This window comes from Carettochelys insculpta, chromosome 6 (assembly GCF_033958435.1).
Source record: "Carettochelys insculpta isolate YL-2023 chromosome 6, ASM3395843v1, whole genome shotgun sequence".
Taxonomy (NCBI): Eukaryota; Metazoa; Chordata; order Testudines; family Carettochelyidae; genus Carettochelys; species Carettochelys insculpta.
Window position 1 is genome coordinate 116,206,801 of NC_134142.1, and position 21,408 is coordinate 116,228,208.

Below are 21,408 nucleotides of genomic sequence, written 5' to 3' on the forward strand. Positions count from 1 at the left end.
TGTGATACTGTTGCTAAATAAAAAAGCAAATGTGATTCTGGGATGCATTAACAGGAATGTTGAGAGCAAGACACGGGAAGTCATTCTTCCACGCATTAGGCCTCAACTGGAGTAATGTGTCCAGTTCTGGGCATCACATTTCAAGAAAAATGTGGAGAAATTGGAGAAGGTCCAGAGAAGACCAACAAGAATGAATAAAGGTCTAGAGAGCATGAGCTATGAGGAAGACTGAAAGAACTGGGCTTATTCAGTTTAGAAAAGAGAAGACTTAGAGGGGACATGACAGTGGATTTCAAGTACCTAAAAGAGGGGTGCAAACAAGAGAGCAAAAAATTGTTCTCCTTGGCCTCTGCGGATAGGACAAGGAGCAACGGGCATAAACTGCAGCAAGGGAGCTTTAGGTTGGACATTAGGAAAACATTTTAACTTTCAAGGTGGTTAAACCCTAGAATAAATTGCCTAGGGAGGTTGTGGAATCTCCACCACTGGACATATTTAAGAGCCAGTTAGATAGACCTCTATTGGGGATGGTCTAGATAGTGCTTGGTCCTGCGGTGAGGGCAGGGGACTTGACTCGAGGTCCCTTCCAGTTCTAGTCTTCTATGATTCTATGATGATTAATCTGTCCTTGTATTTTAAAAGTTGGCATGAAACCTTGCTCATGAATGATATTTATTGCACTGAAAGATGTCATTTGAAAGCAATGATTATAACTTCTTGTATGACTCAAAAACTTTTTTGAATCAGATGATTCGACAGTGGTTCATTTGACAGTTGTTCCAACTGTGTAAGGTTGAATTTGCCATTTGAACAGCACATCCCAGGCATTTCCCTTTTCCATTTTTTTTTCCCTGACATTTTGGACAAACTTCAAATCATGCCGCTAATTTTCAGGTGTTCAGTGCTCTCATAATCAACGTCTGCATTATATTGAAATACCTCATAGTTGAATAATGTCCAGTTTGCTCTTGTAAGAGTTATTTGTGGAATTGTTTGAGGTGGAAGTTGAGGGTTTTTGAACTCCTCTCTGTTTGTTCAAGGTGTTGACTGTCTTCTTCTATGTGTTTGATGCTGAGTTTCTTTGTGGGTCTCATTATTGGTTGCTTGAGGTGTTGACTGTGCTCTTATGTGTCTTTGCATTCAAGTTTCTCTGATCAGCTGAGTGTTTGGACCGTCTTGATCTCTCTCTCAAATCTCAAGATTCTTTTTACTCCTCAGTTATTTTGTTTGGATTGTTGAGTATCTTGTTTTGTTTCTCTGTAGTCTAGTTTCTCTGTGTTGCTCACTTTCATTTGTTCAAGCTATAGAGTATCTTGTTCTGTTTCACTGCAGTGAAGTTTCTCTGTGCTCCTCAGTTTCATTTGTTCGAGCTGTTGAGTGTCTTCTTCAGTCTTTCTGAAGTCGTTTGTCTGTGGTTCCTCACTTTTGGTTGCTGGAGCTGTTGAGTGTCTTGTTTTGTCTCTCTGTAGCAGTGTTTCTTTGTGCTCTGCAGTTTCAATTCTTCTGAGCTGTTGTCTTGTTCTCTGTTTTTGAAGTTGAGTTTCTGTGTGTTCCTCAGTTGTGTTTGTTTGAGCTGTTGACTGTGTTCTGTGTTTTAACTCAAGTTTCACTTTGGATTGCTTGAGCTGTTGGCTGTCTTATTCTGTATCTTTCTGATGTTGTGTTTCCCTGTGTTCCTCAGTTTTATGTGCTGGGGCAGCCAAGTGTGTTGTTCTGTGTGTTTGAAGTTGATTATCTCTGTGCTGCTCAGTTTCTTTTGCTTGAGCTATTGACCACTGTGTTGTGTTAGTAGGAAGGCAAGTTACTCTCTGTTTTTCATTGTCATGAAATCAAAGAGTTGCTTGTCTATGTCTCTGTGTTACAGTTTCAACAACTTCTGATTGTGTCATTTTTTGTGAATGTGACATAGCTGGATGCAAAGATTTTTTTTAAGGCATTGCGGTACTAAAAAAAATTGAGTTGAGAAAAAAGCTCAAATTGGCAACTTCTGGGATTCATCACCTAAGACTTTTCTGGACTTCATTTCTGGTTCTTCCAATACTGGCATTCATGTTGCCCTATGAAAGTGAGTAAAATGGAAGAATACCTGGTAAAATGGCAGACAAAGAGTATGGTAGTTGTCTTATAAGGTTTAACCCACCTAACCTCCGAAAATACTGAGACTGTAATTGAATTTGGAACTTTAATATAAATTTTTCCTCATTTTTGATTTTTCAAGTTTATCCTTGATAAGGTCTTGATTTTTTAATGCTAAATCAAGAGTGTTGGGCATCTGCAGAATATGAAGTCAATCAGAGTTGAAAATACCCGGCATCTTGTCAAACAGAGCCGTTAGTCATGTTTTTATAGTGCCTAGCATGATGAGACCCTGCTCTCAGATTGGTGCGCATACGCACTACAGAAATACAACCAACCAGTAATAAAAACAAGACCATGGAGGGAATCAGTGGTAAGACAGCTCTTAAAGTCATGCTTTCTGGAGAAAAGGAAAGCGTATTAATATGTTACAGTTAAACTACATGTACATATTTCATTGCTGTTGTAGATGAAAATGTACTAAGCCACTAGCAATTTTACTTGCTAAACTATATCAGTGCCCATTTGTGTGCTTTTTATTTTTGGAGGAAGAGTGACATTTGGTGGCAAGCTTGAATAAATGCAAGTGTGTCTCTTATTCTTGAGAACACACATGTACTGAAGCAAAATGCTTCCTTCTGAATGTAATCCGTTTATTATTGTACGATCAATTCAATAATTTCAGCACCCCTGCGGTAGCAATATTGTGGGGTTTTGGGGGGGCTACTATGCACTGTGAAATAATAAATAAGAACTGGTGAGTACCACATTAGCCCTGGCTCATCTTAGCATCACCATTGCTCAGGAACACATAGATGCACATTAATGGTTTGTGGCATAATATCCAACACATTAATAAAATTCTTCATTTTCTTTTGTACCTGACTGAAGATAATTATGTTGGTTTTGATACTGGGAAAGCAGATGAACTGTTTTTAGGTCTCTTGTGCCAGAATTGCTTATACAGAGTATTTGAGTACCTCCTTTCAAATAACAGATCACCTGAAATATATGACAAATTATTAGTTTTCTTCTAAAAGATAGTCAATTTAAGCTCATGGATAAAGAGATTTTCATAAGAACACCTATTTGGCTAATCAGAGAATGCTATAGAGAGGTTATGTTGCTGCTCCTCATATCAGGTGGAAAGGATTCATATAGCTTTCTAGACTCCCCAATCATGGAACTCTCCAGGACACATTCCAATTGCTTACGCTGTGTGCAGGTTAGGTCCTTCAGACAAAAACATGGCTCTGCAATAGTATTTCACTCAACTAGAGAGTAAACTTTTTTTATTTAGCCATCTCCACAGCTTGCTTTATTTCTAAACTTATAGAGTAAACATAGACAAAATTTAGTATTTAAATATAACTTCTTAGATCATGAGTTCTCTCTAGAACAGGGACTGCCTTCTCATTACTCGTCTAAAGGATCAGTGCCGTAGCGCCTTCATAGGGTCTTTAGAGTACTGCAGTACAAATAAGTATAATTTTTTCAACATATATGATTTCTGTCTGTTTCAGGAAGTACTTACCACTGGACTGGAATCTTTTCTGTGTGAACAGCTGGGCTCTTCCTTTAGATTTTGTGCAGTTAGTAACTTGCAATTGGTTTCCCCTACATCTGAATTCTGAAAAAGTGCTTCCTCTTGGTTATTAGCTATATTATTAACAATTGTCTCCCTTACTGCCACCTGAAAAATAAATAGTTTCACATCTTAAAAGACATATTTTAAATCCTACTTTATATTGCAGTACCAGTAGGAAAGGAGATGAAAATTTATAGGTGCATAAACAGCGCCTTTCAAACCAAAGACTGTATTAAAATCTAATTTCAAGAATAGCTTGTTACTGCTTAAAATGATTTGCATTTAATATTCAAATAAAAATACTCTAAAGAATAACACTGGGGTGTGCACAAAAACATATTTTACAGTAACAAAGAGGTTTCCTTCTTTCTTATGCTGGCAATCAACAACTCAATTCCACACTGCTCTGGAGAAATGAAGAAATTGCTTTAGCAAGTTATGCAAAATACACAAAGTAGTCATAAAATACACTGCTAGAGTCCTACAGGTCCAAGAGATTTAATTTAATTAACAGCTGAGTAATGATTTTGGGACTATCTGAGACCTACCTGTTTAAGCAGCATTCTCATACGATGACATCTGTCGTGGTAGTCAGTGACTAGATTGTGGTGGTACTCTTCTTCAAATGGGAATTGCCACACCTTTTCTCACTGACAACACTATCCACCATAAAGCTTTTGTCTGGCTGATACATGGAAGAACTGTAGTACCCCCTGCATAATGAGCAAATCGCTGCCTGAACCCTTGACTCAATCTACACATGCTAAAGCACTGACCAGGAAGCCCAAGACAGTCTTTTAGGAACATTTAACACAAAGATCTCCAACCTGGATTTCTGTTGTTCTTATGGTTTGTCTTTTATGAACATAGGAAATTATATTTAAAAAACTCACATAATGTTGGAGAATGTTAGGGTTACAGAGTGACGCATTTCAAAAGTAGGAATTACCAGTGTTATAATTGTTCCTCATCCTTAATTGTGCTCCTCTGTATGCATGCAACATAACACAGGCTAAGGGGCAACAGAGGAGTTTTTGGTGCCACTCACAAAGGGATATGCGTAAAGGTGGCCATAAGCAGTGTTCCCAGTAAGCTAAGTGCTTAGAAGGATGCCTGGAAGGAATTCAGGTGCCGCCCAACTGATTAGAAGAGCATCCATAGCCACCCACAGCAGGTAGCATGTTCTTCTATTGGTGGTGCCCATCGGCACATGCCTTGGTGCGCTTAACATTTATTACTCTCAAGCATGGAAAAACTTAGAGGGAACACTGGCAATAAGCCATTTTTGTATTCTCTGATTGTATAGTCCACGTGATTGTCTTTGGTTAATGGGGTAACACAGCAGCAGCTATACCATCCAAGATCCTCCCATGCTGAGAAAATCCTTCGAAGGGAAGGAAAGGCAACTTTAGTGCATTACATTAACAATCAGGCCCTACCACAGTCATAGTCCATTTGGTCAGTTGTAAATTTCTTGATTTCAGCTATTTAATATTAAATGTTAGTGTTTTAATTGTAAGGATCCTGACCCAAAAAAGGTTGGGGGAGAGGTCACAAAGTTACTGCAGTGGTGGTGTAGTACTGCTACCCTTACTTCCACATTCCTGGTGGCATTGGTGCTGCCTTCAGAGCTGCTCAGCCAGAGAGTGGTGTCTCCTGGCCAGGAGCCCAAGTCTAAGGGCAGACACCACTAGCAGCAGCACAGAAGTAAGGGTGGCAATGCCATACCATACCACATTTATTTCTGTGCTGCTGCCTGCAAAGCTGGGTCCTCAGCATCTTCTCTCCAGCCTCCCAGGTCTGAAAAGTAGCAATACTGGGACCCCCATAAAATAATCTTACACCCTTCACACCTCTCTTTTGGGTTAGGACCCCCAATTTGAAAAACAATGGTCTTGCCCATTAAATTTGTATAGAAGGAAAAACACACAAAAGACCATATTTTATTATATCTCATATGTTTTTCATGTATCAAATACAATGCACCACCAGGACTAGTGTCTCTTTTGGGCCCTGGTTTAGCAAAGTAATTATCAGGGCCATCACTCAGAGGTGCCAGATCCAGAACAACCCCTCCTCTGTTCAAGGCCCTACTCCCACATCTTCCTGTCCTTACTCTGCCCCAATTCTGTCCCTTCTCCCAAGCCTCCACCACCATTTCACCCTTCCACAGCCCCATACCATCCTGGGCCCATGTCCCTCCAAAGTACAGGGCCCCATGAAACCACCCCAAACTATTCAATGGATGGAATAATGGGTACTTAAGCTGTGCACAGTCTTTTTTGAGTCTGCCCATGCTCACTTGCAGGCTGCCCACAGAAGCAAGTTTTCCAGCCCAAAATGAGACACTGCAAGTGTTCTAAAAATAACTGTGTAGGCAGTGCTTAGAAGCTGCAATGTGGGTTAGAAATCAGACTCTGAAGCCTACCTCCTTCCTAAAGGATTCAGAGCCTGAGCTCCAGCCGAGACCACATCATTCACATACCTGCTTTTAAGGCAGTAGTACAAACTCTGCTAGCTTGAGTCTATCAAACCAGTCTGGCAGACATACCCATTCTCTTCAGTGACTCTTCCTCAGCACTATTGAAAATCAGCCATTTACTTAGGTACCTAATAACGTGATCCAAAAACCACTGAAGGCAAACGTTTTCCCCTGACTTCACTGGGTTTTCAGTTAGTCGCTAAATGAGGATTTAGGAGCCTAACTTTACAGCCAAAATTTTCATACATGTCCATTTTTTTTTCTTTTGCATGTAGCATATATAGCGCTGCATTTGAAAAAAAAATCATACCCTTTGTCAGTTTATATGATTCCTGTTTTCAATTTCTACAATATTTTCCCTTTAAGATCAGGAACAAAAGCTATCAGAAAAATAACTTTCTAAATTCATACTTACAAGTTCATCAGAGATGGGGTCAGTAGCCTGAGGTAAAGTGCTGACATCACTGCGAGGTTCTGTCACAAAATGGAGGGGAGGGTTAACAATGAAGACAATAACACACATTAAGGTACCTTCTACACTGCAGGTTGCAGGGGGAACAATGGATATCATAATGCACTGCCAACACATTAAAATAAGTACTCTGAAAGTGCAGCTAAGCTTGCATAACAATATTGAATGTTTTATTATCCTATAATACACTTCCTGTCAGGAATGTTGGGAAGAGAGACCCAGGATTCAGTCAGCTTGATGTTTCTTAACACACCCAAGAAAAATTATATTTCTTATGATGTAAATAAAAGGCCAATGAATGTGCAGCTTGCCACTGTCAGATGCTTCATATATTAAAAGAAAACATCCATCTGAAGGAATTACTGGAGACCATGCTTTGTGGTATGGCATCTACAGTAAATTTTTTCATACCCAGCAGCTCTGGGATTGTGAGGTTCCCAGATATTCAGATATTCTGGATAATAGAGAGGTATACCTAGCACTGCATAACACTAAAGAAAGGATACTTAAAAAAGCAAATAAAATGTATGCAGAGCACTTTATTTATCCACAACAATAGAATTGTACACTGTAAACTTGTACTGTATTTATTTGTATTTACTCTCACTATACTGTACTTATGAAAAATAGAACTAAAATGTACTTATGGTTAAAATGCTGGTTATCGGAGAGTCCCGGATGATAGAATGCCAGATATAAAAGAGTTTACTGTAAATAATGGCAGCTTTATCTTTTGAGCACTGGCTCATCCACAGCAGCACAGTTGCAGGGGACACTCCAAAAGGTGACGTTCTTCAAGGGTGTACAATCCCTTCAAGAGTAGGACGACCATCCATCCCATTTTTAATGGGACAGTCCCTTATTTAGGGTGCCTCACAGGCATCCCAACATTTTTAAGTAAATGGGCAAATTGTCCCATATTTTGCAGGTCTCCTCTTCCCCAGCACCCAGCGTCTCAGGATAGCAGCCTCTATGCAGGGCAGCTGCCTCATTCCCCATCATCCTGCACCTAAGAGAGGCAGCTCCAGCTACACAGAAGCTTCTCCACAGGGCAGCTGTCCCATTTCCTGGCACAGCAGCCACTGCTGCCAAGGACCCCTTCTGTGGGGCAGATGCCACATTCACTGGCTTCCCCTGCTGGAAGGCTGTAAAGCCCTTATTCTTGGCATACCCACTTCCCCCCTCATCAGGAGGCTGCGGAGCCCCCATCCCCAGTGCCTCACCATGGAGCTGCAGCCCCCATTGCCATGGAGCCCTGGCATGGGACAGCAGTCCCCCATCCCCAGAGACCAGTGTCCCATGTTTGCCATAGAGCAATATGGTCACCCTACCTAAGAGGTTCCCCCAGGCATGCAGACTGTAGGAACCACAGCCCCTGCATCACTGCTTAGGAAGATGCAGTATGATCACATCTGCATATATAGTCAATCATTTATACTGTCAGTTGTAGAAGAGAGGAGACCAAATTAAAAAAATCAACTTACAGTAAGTGACTTCTCAAATACATACCATCTGAGCTACCTGGCAAGGCTTGTGACTGTGCACAACTATTCAGCATTCCTTTGAATTTGTCATAACAAATACAATTATTCCCACCACTAACTGGATTTAGTAGTGGTCTGAATACCTAGAGAAAGAGAATGTTTTCTTTCATTCCTTTCTTTAATTTCTAACACATTTATAGAAAAATTAACTATTTCATTTCAGTTGTAAAAAATCATAGCTATTTATTTCAAAGTTTAAGAGATGGTTACTCAGCTTGTGAAGTGAGTGAGGTTCTTTGAGATATGTATCCCTGTCGATGCTCAATTTAAGGCGTTGATGTGTTCCCGTGTCCTCCATATATTTTCAGTAGCAGTGTCTGGTTACAAACTGCATGAGCAGTCGCAGTCTCAGGGCAGTGCTGGCGCCATATATAGCATGTGCACACCCTGATATCTTTTATTTCCCTCTCTACTACGGTGTGTTTAGCTTGTACTCTGAAGTAGTGGGAAGGATGATGGGAGCACCCCCACAGGGTCACACTTCACAAAAAGCCTTAGTTATTACACAAGATGCATAAAGAGAAGTTACTCACCGTACTAACGATGGTTCTTCGAGATGTGTCCCTGTGGGTGCTCCACAATAGGTGTCGGGCTCACCCCAGAGCTGCAGATCGGATCTTTCCAGCAGTTTCTGCCAGACCGTGCATGCGCCGGCGCGCGCCGCACCCTTGCGTGCTCCCGGCCACGTGCGCGATCTGGTCCCCGCCAGTTCCTTCACCAACCGCCTTGGATGCTCCTGAAAAACACCAAACAGAGATCCGAAGCGGGGAGGATGGACGGGTGGTGGAGCACCCACGGGGACACATCTCGAAGAACCATCGTTACTACGGTGAGTAACTTCTCTTTCTTCCTCAAGTGTCCCCGTGGGTGCTCCACGATAGGTGACTACCCAGCAGTAACCCAAGAAAGGAGGTGGGTAATCGGTTTATGTGCAGCTTGCCCCCGAAAGGACCGCTGTCGAGAGGCGGGTATCCTCTTGGAATACCCGGTGTAGGGCATAATGCTTGGCAAAGGTGTCGTAGGACGACCAGGTCGCCACTCTGCAGATGTCTTTTAGCGCGATGCCCTTGAAAAAGGCTGTTGATGCCGCCACCGCCCTGGTGGAGTGAGCCCTAGGCGGGGCCAGTAAAGGAATTTTTCAAAGTTCATAGCACATCTTTATGCAGGACAAAATGTGCTTCAAGATTCTCTGTGAAGAGAGACCCTCTCCTTTTGACCTGGGAGCGAGAGAGACTAGGAGTCTCTCCGTTTTTCGGAAGGACTTAGTCCTGTCTATGTAGAAGGCCAACGCCCTCCTCACGTCCAGGAGGTGCAGGCATGCCTCCTTGCTGGAGCTATGAGGCTTCGGGTAAAACGAGGGTAAAACTATAGGTTCGTTAAGATGGAACTCTGAAGAAACTTTTGGAATGAAGGCTGGGTGCAGCCGTAAGGTTACCGCCTCCTTTGAGAATACTGTGCAGGGCAGCATTGCCATAACTGCTGCGAGCTCACTGACCCTGCGAGCTGACGTGATTGCAAGAAGGAAGGTTGTCTTTATCGTAAGGAGATGGAGGGAAACTGTGGCTAAGGGTTCAAACGGTGGTCCCATTAGCGCGCTGAGCACCAGGTCCAAGCTCCACGATGGTGGAAGCGGTTTCCGAGGGGGGTACAGGTTTACCAGCCCCTTCAGCAACCTGGTAACAATAGGATGAGCAAACACCATGGGCCCTTCCTCTTCATGCCAAAAAGCCGATATAGCGGCAAGATGGACCTTCAACAAAGAGAGGGAGAGCCCGCCTCTCTTGAGGTCCAGTAAGTATTCTAGTATTACAGATATAGGCACCTCAAGGGGAGCTAACTGCTTGGTGGAACACCATGCAGTGAATCGAGTCCACTTCTGCTTGTAGGTCTTCCTGGTGGAGATCCTTCGGCTACTTTCCAGGACTCGTTGTACTCCCGCCGTACGTGTACTTTCTAGGGAGCTGAGCCATGGATTAACCATGCTTGTAGGCGCAGGCCTCGGGGGTGTGGATGCACTATGGACCCCTGGGCCTGCGTGAGCAGGTCCGGCGCCACCGGAAGGGGAAGCGGTGGACGATCTGACATGCGCAGAAGCAAGGGGAACCATTGCTGTCGATCCCATGTTGGGACCACTAGGATCATGCGGGCTCTCTCCCTCCTGGCTTTCTGCAGGACCTTGTGGATGAGCACTGTGGGGGGAAACGCGTAAAGCAGGGGGCCCTTCCACGAAATCGCGAACGCGTCCCCCAAGGATCCCCGCCCCAGTCCTGCCCTGGAGCAGTACTGGGGGCACTTCTTGTTGTGCTGAGTGGCAAACAGGTCGATCTGGGGAAATCCCCATGCATGAAAGATCGGTCGTAACAGATTGGAGCAGATTTGCCACTTGTGTGTGAGTGCAAAGCGCCTGCTCAGCTGGTCTGCCTTCACGTTGTGAGCGCCTGGTAAGTACGAGGCTTTCAACGTTGTATTGTTGGCGATGCACCAGTTCCACAGCCGGACTGCTTCCGCACATAAGGCACAGGATCGAGCTCTGCCTTGTCAATTTATATAAAACATGGTGGAGGTATTGTCTGCATTGATCCCGACTACCTTGCCTTGTATGTGGTCTCGAAAGTGTTTGCAGGCATTGAACACTGCTCTGAGCTCCAGTATATTTATATGCAGTGACTGTTCCGTAGGGGACCACAGTCCTTGCGTCACCTTTTCGCCAATGTGTGCTCCACACCCTATGTGGGAGGCGTCGGTGGTGAGAAAAATAGAGATTTGTGGTTGGTGAAAGGGTACCCCTGTTAGCATGTTCTTGGGGTTTACCCACCATTGCAGGGATCTGCGCACCTCTGTCATGGGCAACACCACCCTGCGGACGGTGTGGGATGCCGGCTTGTAGACGCCCGCCAGCCAATGTTGCAGGTTGCGCATATGCAATCTGGCGTTCTGTACCACGAACGTTGCCACTGCCATGTGGCCTAGCAGCTGCAAGCACGTTAAAACCGGCACCGTGGGGCTGTATGTAATGACTTGTACTAGGGAACCGATGGCGCGAAAGTGCGCGTCGGGTAGATAAACCCTTGCTGTGATAGAATTTATGCGTGCCCCTATGAACTCTATGTCCTGTGTGGGGTCGATCTTTGACTTCACAAGGTTGATGACCAGGCCCAGCGAAGAAAACGTGTTTGCTGTTACGCTTATCATGCGTAGTACCTCTGCCTTCGAGACCCCTTTCAGTAGGCAGTCGTCCAGATATTGGAATATAAATACCCCCTGTCTGTGCAGGTAGGCTGACACCACTGCCAGGGTCTTGGTAAAGACTCTGGGGGCTGAGGAGAGGCCTAACGGCAGAACCTTGTATTGGAAATGTTCTTTGCCGACCATAAACCGGAGAAAACGTCTGTGAGCCGGGTGGAGTGTTATATGAAAATACGCATCTTGTAAGTCGAGGGCTGCGAACCAATCTCCATCGTCCAGTGCTGTGAGTATAGAGGCGACTGTGACCATCCGAAAGCGTCATTTGCGCAAGTACCGGTTGAGGCCTCGAAGATCTAAGATGGGCCTCCAGCCTCCTGTTTTCTTCTCTGTGAGGAAGTATCGTGAATAAAACCCTCTCCCCTGGAGTCGCTCTGGCACTCTTTCCACCGCCCCTATAAGCATAAGGTGGTCCACCTCGTGCTTGAGTTTCGCCTCGTGGGAGGCATCCCTGAGATGAGGCCTGGGCGGAGGTGTTGGCGGTGGGAGCGACTGAAAGGGGATCACGTAACCTGTGGCTGTGATCTCCAGTACCCATTTGTCTGTGGTGATCTTTTGCCATTGTGAGTGGAACGGTCGGAGGCAATGATGGAACATTAATTGTGGATGACATTGCACGATGGTAGTAATAGTGCAGCCCTCGACCTGTCCGTCAAACTTGTTGCCTTTGGGCCTGCCCCAAGGATGCACGGCCCCGTTGGGAACGTCGCCTAGGAGTTCTATACTGTTGTTGCTGTTGATGCCGCCCTTGGTCGTAGCCCCGTTGGTACTGAGCACGCTGAGGTTGGTACGAGTATCGCCTTTGTTGAGGGTAATACTTTTTCTTTCTGTATGGAGGGGTATAAATACCCAGGGTTCTGAGTGTAGCTCTTGAGTCTTTACTGGAATGAAGGACCGAATCAGTTAACTCTGCAAACAACTTCTGTGTGTTGAAAGGGAGATCGACAATTTTTGCCTGCAGATCCCTCGGGATACCCGATGTCTGGAGCCAGGATTCCCTGCGCATGACCACTGCCGTAGCTGTTGAGCGTGCCGCCGTGTCCGCTACGTCCAGGGCAATCTGGACTCCTATCCTCAAAGCTGCATAGCCCTCTTGCACGATGGCCTTCAGCACTGGCTTCTTATCTTCTGGAAGTGAATCCATGAGAGAAGCCAGCCTGGAGTAATTGTCGAAATTGTGGTTCGCGAGATGTGCTGCATAATTTGCCATTCTCAGCAACAGGGTGGAGGAGGAGTATACCTTTCTGCCGAATAGCTCTAGCTTCTTGGCATCTCTGTCTGTTCCCCCCGCTTTGTACTGGGAAGTCTTCGATCTCTGCTGAGACGATTCTACCACCAGTGAATTTGGTTGTGGGTGACTAAACAGGAACTCCATGCCCTTCGCCAGGATAAAGTATTTCTTATCCGCTCTCTTGTTTATAGGTGGAGCGGAAGCCGGGGTCTGCCATATGGTGGTAGCAGACTCCATGATTGCTTTGTCAAGTGGGATACCGATTTTGGACGAGGCCGGAGGCCTCAGGTTTTTGAGGAGCTTGTGGTGCTTCTCCTGCACCTCTGCTGTTTGGATGCCTTGCGTGAAAGCCACCCTTTTAAACAGCTCCTGAAACTGTTTGAGGTCGTCCGGGGGGGCAACATCCCCAGGGGCCGTTGCCTCATCGGGGGAGGACAAGGAGGAACTACTAGGGTAGACCTCCCTTGAACTCTCAGGGTGCTGCTGTCGGTCGTACACCCTCTCACTGAAGGCTTGCGAGGGAAAATCTCGAGGTTCCAAAATCAACTCCCCCTGAGACAACTGTGTTTCCGTCCCCGTCTGTGAGTGCCCGCGGGGGTACTGAACGGTCGAGGGGGACCTGCCCCTGGGTGTATGCCTGTGGTGTCTATGCCCAGCGTGATAAGGACAACCGTGGCAGCATGGGCACGGTTCATGGGATGGAGACCTGGACCACTCTCGAGGTGCATACCCCCGATGTCTGGGGGAGCGAGATCGTCTGGATGACTGAGACAATGGTGAAACTGGTTTGTGATAGTACTCCAGAGGGTCCAATCCCAGAAAGGGCGAGGGTGGCCCGAGCCATGGTGATGCTGGTTGGAGGAACGGAGAAGGAGGCTCTGGGTAGGCTGGGGGAGACCCATGTCTCCTGGTTGGTGTTCGCAGCATAAAGGGAGGACTTGTTGAGAGCAGCCCTGCAGCCCTGTCCAGAGAAGGGCTGCGGTGCCGGGTTTTCGCTGCTGCCTTTCCCCTCCCCTGCGGGGCTGGCTCCGCACCTTCCCGTGCCGGGGATCTCGGCCCCGCTGTCAGCACTGCGCTCGGCACGCTTATCTGCGGTGCTACGCGGGTGGTCTCCTCCGGTGCCTGCAGGCTGCGTGCCTGTTGGCCCTGCACCGTTGGCGCCGCGGGGGTCTGTGCTGCTTGCGGCAGTGCCACCGGTTCCAGCGCTTGCCTGGCCGCCGCTCTGAACGTTGCGCGGGCTGGCTGCTTAGTAATCAGAGGCTCAGCCTCTGCCACGTGCTGCTGCGCTGCCGCTTGTTTGTGACTGCGGCTGGGGGCTGTGTACTACACCCATCCTGCTCGCTGTGGCCACCGGCAGGAATCGGGCTGGAGAGACCTTCCTCTGTTTCTGCACCAAGGGGGTGAGGGACACCGCCTTTCTTTTATGGAGCCCTGTGGGTCCCTCCGGTTGAGGCCTCTCCGGCATGTCTGGCTGGAGGGCCTTATCAAACAGCAGCATTTTCAGCCGCATTTCTCTATCCTTTCTGGCTCTGGCTGTGAGCTTTGCACAAAAGGAGCATTTCTGGGTGACGTGTGATTCCCCCAGGCACCTAATACATTGACTGTGCCCATCAGAGGCTGGCATAGCTTCACGGCACAACTCACACTTCTTGAATCCTGAAAAGGACATTGCGGTGAGTCTTTGAGCTGTTAATAGGGTACTTAGCACCTTCTCTGTGCCTGTTCCCCTCTCACGGACCCCAGCCTGCCGCGGCAGGAGGCCTACTGGCCTTCTCGTCCCCAGGTTGCCTCCGCTCCTCCTTCTCGTTTACTAAGACTTTCTACTTTTTATATATATTATATATATATATATTTTTTTTTTTTTTGCAATAAAGAAACAAACAATCTAACTAAGAACTCTGAAAAGAAACTCTAAAAACTCTGAAACCTCTAAATACGCTGACTCTGGCCGCAGCATGAGCAGATTCCATCTGCAGCCAATGGCGGTTAAGAAGGCACTGGCGGGGACCGGATCGCGCATGGGAGTGGTGCGCGCCGGCGCATGCGTGGTCTGGCAGAAATTGCTGGAAAGATGCGATCTGCGGCGCTGGGGCGAGCCCGACACCTATCGTGGAGCACCCACGGGGACACTCGAGGAAGAACCTTTTCTTCTTCGAGTGTTGTCCCTGTGGGTGGCTCCACTTCAGGTGAATGTAGGGAAGGGACTTCAGAGCAGTTTCTTGTTGAGGCAAGTACAGCAAGGCCTAGTCTTGTGTCTGAGCTTGAACTGAGAGTAACTGTAATGGTTCATAAAAGTGTGTTCAGAAGTCAAGTGGCCACCCTGAAGAGTCTAGAATGGGAACATTGTGTAGGAATCTTATGGAGGTAAATACAGCTTTTGTTGAGTGGCTTCTGAGGCCCACAAGGGCTTCAGTGTTGCATAGTGAGTAGCACATATGGATACAGCTGGATATCTATTTAAATCATCTTTGCATGAATGTGGTCAGTGTTTTTTTTCTAGAAAAAAAGGTGCTGGATCTCAAGCCCCAAACCTCCCCCACCCCCACGTAGCTTAGCCACCCCCCTTTCCTCCCCCAGGTGGCTTAACACAGTCCTCCTGGAACCCCAATCTGCACACCCTCCCGCCCCCAGGTGGCTTAAGCTGCCCACAGCCCAAGTCCACACCCCCTCTTGATTCCAGGCTCAAACTCTTGCAGCCCCACCCCCCAGGTGGCTTAATCTCCCCCCACAGCCCCAAACTGCACCCCCTTCCTCCCCCAGCAGCTTAACTGCCCCCTACAACCCCAAACTGCCCCCATCTCACCCCCAGGCTCAACCTCTTCCTGCCCCAGCCCACCCCCCACCAGTAGCTTAACTTCTCATAACCCCAAATAGCCCTCTCCCAAACACTGACTCACCTTAGCCAGGAGCTTCACATGCTGGTGCCTCTTGCTGGCCACCTGCTCTTAATAGCAGCTATGTGGCTCCCCTCAGCTCTCCAGCTCGCCCACATAAAACAGCAGGTGCAGCTCTCAGTGCTCTGCCTTGCTGAAAGGATGACTCAATTTAATTGGTTTAGCAGCTGGCTGTTAAACACATTGAATCCTTCCTGCAGCACGGCAGGGCACTGGGGGCTGAAAGAGAGTGGTGGCAGCGGCAGGAGCCACATATGGCTCCTTAAAGAGCCATGCAATTGTAGTGCTGTTGACACAAACAGTCAAGGTGATTTCTGGAAGGGCTTCATTCTGTCCAGAAAAAATACTAAGACAGGGCATACAGTCAGGGTGTGCGGGACCATTTCTTGAGTGCCAGTACATTGTTTTGGATTAAATGAAAGTGAGTGAATTGGTTGAGATGGTATGAGGACAGTATTTAGAGGAGTAAACCTAGGACATAATCATAGAATCCTAGTGCTGGAAGGGACATCAGGAGGTCATTGAGTTCAGCCTGCTGCCTAAAGCAGTATCAACCCTATCTAAATCACCCCAGCCAGGATTTTGTAAAGCCAGGACTTAAAAACCACTAGGGATGGAGATTCCACCACTTCTCTAGGTAATGCATTTAAGTGCTTTACCACTCTCCTGGTGAAATAGTTTTTCCTGATATCCAACCTCCCGCTTGCCGTCTGTAACTTGAGACCATTGCTCCTTGTTCTGCCATTCGCCACTACTGAGAACAGTCTCTCTCCAACCTCTTTAGAGCCCCCCTTCAGGAAGTGGAAGGCTGTGATCAAATCACCCTTCACTCTTCTTTTCTGCAAATTAAATAAGCGCAAATCTCTCAGCTACTCCTCATAGGTCTAAGTGTCATTTTATTCTTGAAGAATATTGTGGATGAGGCAGGTGGAAAGTAAGACAGGAGAGCCCCTATTTTGCTGACTTTGTGGTGATGTAATGGCAACCAGGAATGCCACTTTCATAGACAAGTAAAATAATGTGCATGCAACTAAGGAACTGAATGGGACTCTGGCTAGACTTTTGAGTGCCAAATTTAAGTCCCATGCTGGCCTGGGTTCTCAGACATCTGGGTACGTACTGTGTATGCCCACGACAGACTAGTTAGTATTTAAGTGAATGAATATTGAAGTCCTGTCTATCTGTTAATGGAAGGCTCTGATGGCAGCGAGATGAACGCTAAGTGAGCTAATGAAGTTAGAGAAATGGATGGAAATGTGTATAGGAAGGCAGTATTCCATTAATGAGAAAGGCATTCCCTAGGGAATCCTGCCCCTAGTCCTGCTTATGAGCAAAATTTTTGGCATTTCTCGTTTACTGATGTTGCAAACAGGTTATGTGTAGGGGTCCCTACATGTGAAATACAGTGTTATTTCCTTGCTCAGTTCCCATTAGTGCTCTTGGGAAGCTGTCTGCTGCTGATAAATCTTCAAGCTGTGGCACAAGGATGCCACTGAAAGTGGAAGCACGCTACTCAAAGAATAAGAGGAAGGTCATTGGTGTGAATCAGGGCATCGAAGCAATGTTTTGGTCTCTACCAAATCCAGGTATGCTCCTGTGAAACCCAATCATACCGGAGTTAGTGAGGATTTCCTTTTCTTGATTTGTAGCAGTAGGAGTGAAAATGACAGATGGATTGTCAAATAATGCATAATGTTTCTGTCAGGGTAGGGTCTTTTAACAGGCAATCATCTAAGAATGGGAATAGCAATATTCCTTGTCTGTGGAAATAAGCAGCTACCAACTCACAGGTTTTGTTAAAGGATCGTGGAGCCATCAGCAGTCTTAATCACAGTACTCTGGTTTGGAAGTGATCCTGTCCCATTGTGAATCATAAAAATTGGCTGTGACTGGTGTTGTTAGTAATACAAAAATATGAATCTGATAGGTTAAGGACTGAAAATCAGTCCCCCTCTTCAAGAGCTAGAATGAGAGTTTGATATGAGCATTTTGAATCTGTGGGTACAGAAAAATTTGTTGAGTTTTCTCAGATTTTAGTATGAGTCTCCAATTTCCATTTTCTGAGCCAGCAAATAACAGAAATAAAATCACTTCTCTCTACACTGTGCTGAAACTTGTCCCACAGCCTCAACTGTAGAAGGCACCATACTTCTTATTTAAATTGGTTCTTCTGAGAAGGATTACTAGAAAGGGACAGGGAAAGAGAGTGAGTAGGTGGGATGAAGGTAAAGGGGATTGTATAACCAATTTGAATGAACGCTAAAATACAGTTGTCCCTGGTGATAGAGGCCCAAATATGGTAAAATGTTTGAAACCAGTAACAAAAAAATAACAAGATGAGTGATTGACTGGAACCCGAGGGTAAGCAATAACAAGACATGGAAATACACAAAGGAGCAGAAGTGAAAGCTATAAAAATGACATGGTGAACATGAGACTGCAGCTGGAGACTGGCAAAAATGGAAGACAGTGGTGAAAGCTATGCTTCACGTGGGCTATGTCTACACTTTGTAAAAACTTCGAAACGGCCATGCTGATGGCCAGATCGAAGAATACTAATGCGGCGCTGACATGCATATTCAGCACCTCATTAGCATGCTGGCATCTGCAGCACTTCAAAATTACTGCATTTTGCTGCCGCGCAGCTTGTCTACACCAGGGTCCTTTTTTAAAGGACCCCACCAACTTCGAAATCCCCTTATTGTCATAGGAATTTGAAGTTGGTGGGGTCCTTTCGAAGAGGACCCTTGTGTAGACGAGCCACGTGGCAGCGAAACACGGCAATTTCAAAGTGCCGCAACTGCTGGCATGCTAATGAGGCACTGAATATGCATCTCAGCGCCTCATTAGTATTCTTCAATCTGCCATCAGCAGTAGCATGGCCATTTTGAAGTTTTTACCAAGTGTAGACATGGCCATGGAGAATGAGCATAGAAGAGAATGGAAAAGTATAGTTAATACATCTTACACAGGAATAACACTAAAACATCTTATGCTCTTGTGCTATATAGGAACTATGCATTTTCACACATTTCAAGAAAAAAAATCTATTTTGTTGAATCTTACTGGTATCATTCTGACATTTTGACTGATTGTTCCTTCCGGAGGACAGGTACTTAATGACAAAACATTGGAATTGTTATGCTGCATCATTAAGGAAGATAGAAAATGGACATTGTATGAATATGACAGTGGATAAGGTGGGTATGTATGTTGAGCTTCTTCTGAAGGATTTAGATCTTGTATATTCTGACATTTTCCAAGGATTTCGTTATCATGATTGTCTTCTACAAGTGGCTGTATTTTAACTTTGAATATTGTATTTGGACCTTCAATTGCTAGAGGGTATTGGAATTGATCCAGCAAAGTTTCTTCAACAGGCGTAGCACACAAATGACTGTCTTGACTGGAGTGAAATGCTTCTTCAGTGGGTTTATTAACGACTATATTTTCCAAGTCAAGGTTTCCAGAACTAAATTGATTAGTTTGACAAAATATTTCAGTGGTAAGCCCATCTTCTGCACTTGAAATTCCTCTCAGCATTTTCTGATTTCCCATTGCCACAGTTAGAACCTCAGTTTGTTCATATCTGTTTTTGTCTTCGGGGATCTCTAACTTTTCTAGAGCAAAAGTCTTCTTAATAAGTCTGTCATCTACAAAATAAATAGCGTAATTTTAAAATAGCAACAAAAAGACAATTAGAGGTGAGTCCAAACCAAAATCTATTTCCAAACAAACTCATGCTGGCAAAATTTATAACCAAGACTGAATTTTGCAGGGGAAATTTCAGCTTTTTAAAAAAATATAAATCTAACACTTGTATTCTACCATCACAACTCTTGGTCATTTTGACTACATATAACTATTATTGGTATTATAGTACTGCCTACAACCATATTGTGCTATCCATGCTACACATATATGACAAAAACACCCCTGGGAACAATTTACTGTCATTCCCAATACTCAGCAGGGGGAATGGATTCTGATCTTGCCACATGAAAGAGACATGGGTTTGATCTTGACTGAATCACTGGGAAGGCTGGATTGTGATCCTTTCTTCTCCAGAACACTTGGGAGCATTGTCCTTAATGCAACCAAATGAATGGATCACTATACGCCGTCTTCAGCCAATATGCAGGATAGGACCCCATACCCCATGGGACCACCCCCCAGCTGAGAAGTGCATTCATGGGACCCCCATCCTAGGGGATCACTCTGCAGCGAAGGAGGACGGGGAGGAGTGTATACAGTGCGACTCCTTATCCTAGGGGATCACACCAGCTGAAGGGGTGTGCACTGGAACCCCCTATGCTACAGGATCACCCCTCAACTGAAGGGGGACGGCTGTGGGACCCCCATTTGAGGACCTCACCCCCCCAACTAAGGGGAACATGCAGAAACTCCCTACCCTAGAGGATCACTCCCCACTGAGAGAGGCATGCAACAGGGCCCCCTATCTTAGATCACCCCCTAGCTGAGATGGGTGTGCGCTGGTATCCCCTATTCTGGAGGATCACCTTCCAGCTGAGGGGCATGTGCAGTGGGACCTCCCACCCCAGGGGCTCACCCCCCAAGTTGAGGGGGTCGTGCAGTGGGGTCCCTTATCCCCCAGTTGAGGGGGGCGTGCAGTGGAACCCCCCCATCCCTAGAAATCACACCCCGCGCTGAAGGGCACCCCCCACCCTACTGGGAGAGGAGAACATGCCCCGCCCCACAGTGCGCTCACTAGCCCCGGAAGCGAGGAGACTGCATTTGTCCCCTTCTCCAGGCGTAAGCTCCCGCCTTGCTCCCGCCATCCGCCGCCGGGCCAGGGTCTGCGTGCCCGGTCCCGCTCACGGCCGCGGACCGTTGAGACCGGGGGGGAGGGGGGGCAAGCTCACTGCTACGCGAACGAGTCGGACACAGTGCCCCGAGCACAGGAACACTTGCGCGAGAGCCGCACGGAATGCAACGGGAGAGTCACGTGGCAAGAGCCGAGGCGGCCTCCCAAGCCTCGCGCGAGCTGGACTATGGGGGCCACCAGCAAAGGCCGGAGCAGAGCGATGTTCGTGCCTACCGCAGCTCCAGCGGAAGCGGGGGGGGGGGGGGGCCGGTGGAGGACGGAGGGCAAGGGGCCGCGGCGGAGTCGGCCCCTCCCCCTTCTCAGGGTAAGGCCGCAAGTTGGAAACCCAGAAGCAAGCCCCAGAGCTGACTGGGCGGCCCATTCAGCCCTTGCTGTGGAGATCTTGCACCGGTCCGTACTGCCATTTTTACGTTTGGGAACCTGCAGCTGCCGTTCTTCGCGCACTTGGCGTCAGCCGACCTGCAGCAGCCAAGCCTGTTGGCGTTGTTTAAAAATCCAGGTGGAGGAGGAGCAGGGGGCGTAGCTCCGGGTACTCCTGCAACCCTTTCGGAAGTTACGAGCAAACTCTTTAAGGCCATTCTGCTAATAGTCTTGCACGGCTTGTGACTATTATCGGTCAATGTCCCTAACCACCTTCGCAAAACACTTCCACTGCGCACTGCCCAGAACAAGCCAACCCCCATCCCTGCAAACAGCCGTTTGTCTCGCTAGAGATATCTAATCTATATTAAATTAACCCTGGCGGTCTCATTCCCATTTGACTCAAACCTCAGGTGCACAGGGTGCTTGTGGGGTGGTGGACTCATACAGCTGTTGTATTTTCCATATTTGTGAGGTATTACCAAATGGAGTGAGAAGACTTCAGCACTGTTAATAGGACACAAACTTTTAATATTAGACGCCACTGTATTATAATTACGCAAATCTTTAGACAGACGTAGGCTAGCAGATTTTAATAGATTTGCCCACTGTGAGAAAAATAACTGGCCAGACAGCTCAAATACCACGCCTGGTCCACAGCCGAGACCTGGC

The 21,408-nt window shown here is 46.6% G+C and overlaps 1 protein-coding gene and 1 long non-coding RNA gene across 2 annotated transcripts in view; one reads left to right on the forward strand and one right to left on the reverse strand.

Annotated features, from left to right (window-relative positions):
* The window catches only part of TESMIN (testis expressed metallothionein like protein), a 63,605-nt gene extending 42,736 nt beyond the window's left edge, over window positions 1-20,869 (reverse strand). The window contains exons 1-6 of the mRNA XM_074997935.1: window positions 20,590-20,869; window positions 18,597-19,183; window positions 8,128-8,245; window positions 6,562-6,620; window positions 3,611-3,769; window positions 2,958-3,078 (exon numbers count right to left, since the gene is read on the reverse strand). Of these exons, the coding sequence (XP_074854036.1) occupies window positions 2,958-3,078; window positions 3,611-3,769; window positions 6,562-6,620; window positions 8,128-8,245; window positions 18,597-19,183; window positions 20,590-20,737 (1,192 nt within the window). The 5' untranslated portion in view covers window positions 20,738-20,869. The remainder of the gene's footprint in view (window positions 1-2,957; window positions 3,079-3,610; window positions 3,770-6,561; window positions 6,621-8,127; window positions 8,246-18,596; window positions 19,184-20,589) is intronic.
* Window positions 20,754-21,408, forward strand: part of LOC142014794 (uncharacterized) — a 28,354-nt gene continuing 27,699 nt past the window's right edge. Inside the window, exon 1 of the long non-coding RNA XR_012646043.1 lies at window positions 20,754-20,875. This is a non-coding gene — a long non-coding RNA (uncharacterized LOC142014794). The remainder of the gene's footprint in view (window positions 20,876-21,408) is intronic.